The following is a 6298-nucleotide window of genomic DNA, read 5'->3' as shown; positions in this document are numbered from 1 at the left end:
ATGAAGTTGCTGAGACACACCCGAACTTTAGAAGGTTATATTACCCCTGGATTAATTAAAACCGTATTGTTGGCAATTGTAGTGCCTACGTGGCACATACGTGAATCAACACACTGAAGGTCCACGTAGGCACACGTATGTGTCATGTAGGTACTAAGATTGCCAAAAATACGATTTTAATTAATCCAATAGTATAAAAATATTTAAACTTTGAGACTTTCGCAACTCTATCTTGATTGAAATATCTTTTTGGTGTAATTGACTAATAAAATGAATTGTTTGTACTTCTTTTTCAATATTTCTACATGTGTAATGCATTTTTATGATACAATTAAGACATATTTTTGAAAAGTCGAAGTAATAATACTCTAGTATACGAGTATATATTGTCAAAGTTAAACAAACTATGGTTACCGATTACCATACCACAAAATATCGAAACCAAACGTCAAAATATCGAACCATACAAACTAATATGTTATGGTAATGGTATAATGTTTTTAAAAAATCGAATACCGAAATTACCGTACCGAAGTTTTAAATACCATACCATACCATGTCCACGTGTGAAAAAAGAAGGTTAGTTATTAATTGTATTTATAGGAAAAAAAGGATGTATAAAAAATCTTATACTCTTTATTAAATACCTGATTTTAAGTCTTGAGAATATAAAAACTTATACTATTATCCCAATTAGTTGCATAATTGTGTATTTTTAAGTTAATGAATTGTTTTGATATAAGGAGAAAATCTTGTTAAACTCAAAAATTGTTTGCACCACATGTATAACAATCTTTAATATTTTTAATCCTTTATATAAATTTTTGGCACCATTATTAATTATTTAAATGAAAAAATAAATAGAAAATAATTATTTTCAAACCGGCCATGACGTGGAAAGCATAATTATTATTGGTTTGATCTTTTGCAATTGTCAACACCAATGTTTGCCAAAACACAAATTACATTTTTGATTTATTCCATTGATTTGGTCTTTTTCTAATATCGACCACTTAATAAAATTGAGGGTGTGTTACAATAAATTTTATTAAAATTTAAATATATTTCAAAAAAAAAAAATTCTTGATAATTGAATATTTATGTACCATGTCCACTCTGAAACTCACGTGAATAAATCTTAGTAGTAAAGATTTTGAAGTAATAAAATATATTTCAACCCTGCAAAAACATAGGTGGGTCAAATAATTCCAACTGACACATGCACTTGGGCCAATCACCATCTGATACTATTAATGGCGGATTAAATTAGTTTTGAGCGTTCGAGAGTTTCAAATGCTCATATTGATACCCAAATCTTTAACGTACGTTTTGTCTGAAAATCAAAGTATTTTTTTGTTTTATACTAATTTTTATAAAATTATACTTATTCTATATTGAATTACCATATAGTTAAACTTAGGTCCGCCTCTGAATCCTACATAAACAATATCATGTTTTATTTAGGTAAAAAAATGTGTGTATAACTAATATATATATAAATTATGAGAGCGCTATCGAACGACCCCTTAAACATTAATATAGGCCTGCATGCAGGGACGGAGCCAGCCTTCTATTTGGAGGTTCGGCCGAATCCCTTTCGACAGAAAAATATATTATTTATACATAATTAAAATTATTTTTTATGTAGTTATAGTAGGCGTTGAACACCCTTTGATTAAATTTTCTTTGAATATAGAATTCCCTTAATTGAAATCCTAAGTTTTGTGTGAATATAAATCCCCTTTGTTGAAATTCTAGTTCCGCTTCTGGCTGCAACTTTAATTTTGGCGCCCCCGCCATAAGCCCTTAGTCACTTTTACCTTTTTCAATTATCTATACATCAATTTTTATATTTCTATAAGAATCTTTCACCTTTTTTCATCAATATTTATTGCTTTCTAAGTACTCTCAAAAATTTATTTATCTTTTCTCTGATTTAGTCCTCCCTTTTCTTGATATGCTATGTTGTCCACTAACTCCATGTTGTAAATTATCTTGATTCATTATTATATCCCTGTAGTATTTGGATCAGCTTTCATGCAGCTCGATTAAATGCATGAGATATTTGTCATTGCTCATGAGCAACAAGATAACAAGTAACTCTGTCCATGTAATTTTGTTCAGCAAGGCGAAGAATCAACTAGTATTTTTTTTGTCTTTGCTGCGATTTAAACTTGAGACAGATTATCTCATTTTTTTCTAGTAAACGTGGTGTTCGGAACAGTTTTCATGCATCTTGATTAAATATACGAGATATTTGTCACCACCCACCGGCAACGAGCTATAACAAGTAACTTTGTACATGTAAATTTGTTAGCAAGGAGAAGATATCACCTAGTATTTTTTTGTCTTTGCTGCGATTTAAACTTGAGACAGATTATCTTCATAGTTCTTGATAATTATCTTCATAGTTCTTGATAATAGTTGTGTCTGAGTCAACTTTCGTGCACCTCGGGATACCCACCACCCTCCGTCAGCAACAAGATAACAGACAACTTTGTCCACGTAACTCTGTTCACCAAAGTTAGAACAGCTGGGAAGACCTACCCTTATTTTTCTCCATTTTGTTTGATCCATTTTGTGGTAAGGTTAGTATTTCAATTTTTTCATTTTGTTGCTTATACTTTTTTTCTGGTTGTTTCATCCATAAAAATTGGTTCTTTTTAGTTGGTATTCTCATTTCTATTCGTTGTGTATACTCTAAGCTTTAAAGTTTCTAGCCTTTTCTGTCTTTGTATATTCACCTTTACTCTCTTTGTTTTCATGTGTTAGCTATTTCTTTTTGTTTGTTTGGCTTGAAATCCAGTAGGGTCCTGTATCATAATTATATATTTGAGCAGTTGCTTTGTGGGTTAATCTCTTTTTGGTCTATCTTATCTTTATGAATTAATTAATGCTGTATTTTCTTGTTGCATAATCTTTAATTATCTATTCTGAGAAAAAAGATAGACCCTTTTCTTGAGTTAAACCCCTGAAAGAGTAGTTGGGATTTTTGGCCAATAAAAATCTCTTCTTTATTGGTAAACTTTTTCAGGTGCAGCACTCATCCTTCTCCTAAGGTAATGATATGGAGTCTTTCTTGTATGTTATAGACTTATAGTATTTAAGGGAATGAATTGCATATGTTGTTGGTTGAGCATTGCTCGAAAATTCGCTGATAATGACTTTTTTAGGCTCTAGGTAATGATAAGGAGTCTTTCTTGTGTGTTATTGTATTGTATTTGAGGGAATGCATTGCATATGTTGTTGGTTGAGCATTGGTCGAAAATTTGCTGATAATAACTTTCAGGTTCTAGGTAATGATAAGGAGTCTTTCTTGTGTGTTATAGAATAGGTAAAAAAGGGCATCCCGGTGCACTAAAGTCCCGCTATGTGCAGAGTTCGGGGAAGGGCCCTACCACAAGGGTGTATTGTACGCAGCCTTATCTTGCATTTCTGTCAGAGGCTGTTATAGTATAATATTTATGGGAATGAATTGCATATGTTGTTGGTTGAGTATTGCTCGAAATTCGTTGATAATGACTTTTTCAGGTTCTAGGTAATGATAAGGAGTCTTTCTTGTGTGTTATAGTATAGTATTTAAGGGAATGAATGGCATACGTTGTTGATTGAGTTGCTCGGGAATTTTTTGATAATATTTTTTTTCAGGTTCTAGGTAGGGTATTCTACTTTTTGTTGCTTGAGCCGTTTTCCCTCGTTCCACTCGTCAAGCCCTCTTTGCGAACTGTTTGTACAGTTGATATGCCTCCTACGTACTTGCCTCTTCGTTGGGAGAGTACGGGAGACCAATGGTGGTATGCTTCACCGATTGATTGGGCAGCTGCAAATGGTCACTATGATTTGGTGCGTGAGCTTCTTCGCTTGGATGGAAATCACCTTATCAAGCTCACTTCACTACGTAGGATCAGGCGGCTTGAGTCTGTCTGGGATGATGAAGAACAGTTTGACGATGTTGCTAGATGCCGGTTGCAGGTTGCGAGGAAGCTGCTTCTTGAATGTGAGACCAAGAAAGGGAAAAATTCCCTACTTAGAGCTGGTTATGGTGGATGGCTTTTATATACTGCTGCCTCTGCTGGAGACGTGGATTTTGTTCGAGAATTGCTCGAAAAAGACCCCCTTTTGGTCTTTGGAGAAGGGGAGTATGGTGTCACTGACATATTGTATGCTGCTGCTAGGAGTAAAAGTTGCAACGTGTTCAAGATTTTGTTCGATTTTGCTATGTCTCCGAGGTTTGTAGTGCGTGATGGCAGAGGACTGGAGGAACAGATCGGGGAGATTCCATCTGCTTATAAGTGGGAGATGATGAATAGAGCTATTCACGCAGCTGCGAGAGGAGGCAATCTGATGATACTGAAGGAGCTTCTCGCTGACTGCTCTGATGATATATTGGCTTACAGAGACATTCACGGTGCAACTCTCTTACATACGACTGCTGGCAAAGGCCAGGTCGAGGTATGATTTGTTTGATTACGAGTTTAAGCTTTTGCAGATGTTATGTTGCTAGGTTTAAAAAGTAGTAAATGATTGGTCGCTGTCGTGCAGGTTGTGAAATATCTTATAAAAAGTTCTGATATTATCGACTCCATAGACAATCAAGGAAACACCGCACTTCATGTGGCTGCTTCGAGGGGCCAGTTAGCTGTCGTTGAAGCTCTAATTGTTGCTTCACCTTCGTTGGTCTACTCAACAAACAATGCTGGAGAAACATTTCTTCATGTTGCCATTACTGGTTTCCAAACTCCTTATTTCCGAAGATTGGACCATCAAATCGATCTCATGAAGCAATTAGTCTGTGGAAAAATTCCCAACGTTGAAGAGATCGTTAATGCTGAAAACAATGATGGTAGAACAGCTCTTCATTTGGCTGTCATTGGTAATATTCATTCTGAACTCGTGGAGTTACTTATGACTGTCCGTTATATTAATGTCAACACTCGTGATAAGGATGGAATGACACCGCTTGATATCCTGAAGCAACGGCCACGTTCTGCTTCATCAGAGCTGCTTACGAAGCAGTTGATCTCTGCCGGGGGGATTTTTAGCCATCACGATTATTCTGCGAGGAGAGTTGTTGCATCCCATTTAAAGATGCAAAATATAAGTAGCAGTCCGGGAACTTCTTTTAGAATCTCTGACACTGAAATATTCTTATACACGGGCATCGAGCATGCACCAGATTGCAATAGAAAACCTGAGATTAGAAGCTCAACTGAGCTGAGTCATCGCTGCATGAGTCCCGATACCTACTGCTCTACAAATGACAAGAAACCTGGTTCCGCAAATGATGCAGCCAAAAAGCTGAAACGCTTCTTCCATTGGCCGAAAATTAAAAAAGGAGATCGTAAGAGGCTCAAGATATTGGTGGATCAGAGTAATGCAAGTAACTCAGACGTGGCACCAGTCCCTCTACGAGAAAGGTACTCAAAGCCCTCATCACTTCCGAACCATAAAAGGACGCTCTCTGCTAGTTGCAACCTTCCAAGTCCGACAGCAAAGAAGAAATTTGCTTCAGGGCTAGTAAACGGTGTCATGCAGGCCATACCACATCTTAGCCTCCCTCGTAGATCATCTCGTGCTAGTTCATTCTCTATTTCATCACTATCTTCTCGCAGTTCCTTGGACAAACAAAAAGCAACTGTAATCGACACTGAGCTTGCTGGACCTCCTTGTACTCATCAGTCGGAGGGTGCACCATCTGACTCGATACACAAACAAAGCGCAGGACATAAAAGGTCGGTGAACCAATATTTGTGTTTTGGTGCTTCTGGACGACCTGTCAAGGCCCCTTCAAGTGGGATGCAGCCATATGAAATCTACGAGCGGTCTGTTCTGTCCACAGCTTGACAATGTCGGTTATATGGACTTCAACAGATTGCAGGTCAGTCAGCCCTTTTCCGGTTAATTTTCTCAGTCGAAGCGACCACGAGTGCTCATGTATCTCCAGAGCTATTATTCAAGAACAAAATGTAAATATGCTTATATGTTTGTAGCTGTAACATAACTCCTTAATTAGTTGGATGTAATAAGAAACTTTTTCTTGAGCTGGTTGAACAAATTTCTCTGAGGTTTTGATATAAAGTCCGGATCGAGGAAAATTCAAATTCATACTTGAATCCCACTAGCTCACCGAAAACTAGGCCTTTCATCCTGGCCAGGCTCGCGTCGTTCCAACAACCGGCAGGGAGCATCTCAGTATACGATCGCGCGCAGTAACTGGGAGCCCTATTACACCTAAGGATAACATCAATTCACCAAAAGGATCAGAGTCGTAGTTTGAAGATGATGATTTGAAGATACA

The 6298-nt window shown here is 36.9% G+C and overlaps 1 protein-coding gene across 5 annotated transcripts; it reads left to right on the top strand.

Moving 5' to 3' along the window:
* The first annotated feature begins 1518 nt into the window (after nt 1-1518).
* LOC107868491 (ankyrin-2) lies at nt 1519-6055 on the top strand. Of its 5 annotated transcripts, none has more exons than XM_016715190.2 (3): nt 1519-2588; nt 3649-4452; nt 4543-6055. In XM_016715190.2, exons 2-3 carry the CDS (start codon nt 3742-3744, stop codon nt 5842-5844), a joined length of 2013 nt encoding a protein of 670 aa, XP_016570676.2. In that variant the 5' UTR covers nt 1519-2588; nt 3649-3741; the 3' UTR covers nt 5845-6055. The 5 variants fall into 5 exon arrangements, with proteins under 5 accessions (XP_016570676.2, XP_016570678.2, XP_016570679.2 ...); XM_016715192.2 differs by having other exon boundaries at nt 1877-2583; XM_016715193.2 differs by having other exon boundaries at nt 1877-2588; nt 3656-4452.
* The last annotated feature ends 243 nt before the right edge of the window (nt 6056-6298 follow it).

Source organism: Capsicum annuum, chromosome 4 (assembly GCF_002878395.1).
Source record: "Capsicum annuum cultivar UCD-10X-F1 chromosome 4, UCD10Xv1.1, whole genome shotgun sequence".
In the NCBI taxonomy this organism is placed as follows: Eukaryota; Viridiplantae; Streptophyta; class Magnoliopsida; order Solanales; family Solanaceae; genus Capsicum; species Capsicum annuum.
The sequence above is the reverse complement of the archived record's forward strand: the minus strand, read 5'-3'. Positions and strand labels throughout refer to the sequence as shown.

Bases quoted from the DNA above. Each gene is read 5' to 3' on its own strand.
- LOC107868491 (XM_016715190.2), top strand. From the start codon at position 3,742: ATGCCTCCTACGTACTTGCCTCTTCGTTGGGAGAGTACGGGAGACCAA. The intron at 4,453-4,542 runs GTATGATTTGTT...GCTGTCGTGCAG, and splicing joins CTGGCAAAGGCCAGGTCGAG to GTTGTGAAATATCTTATAAA.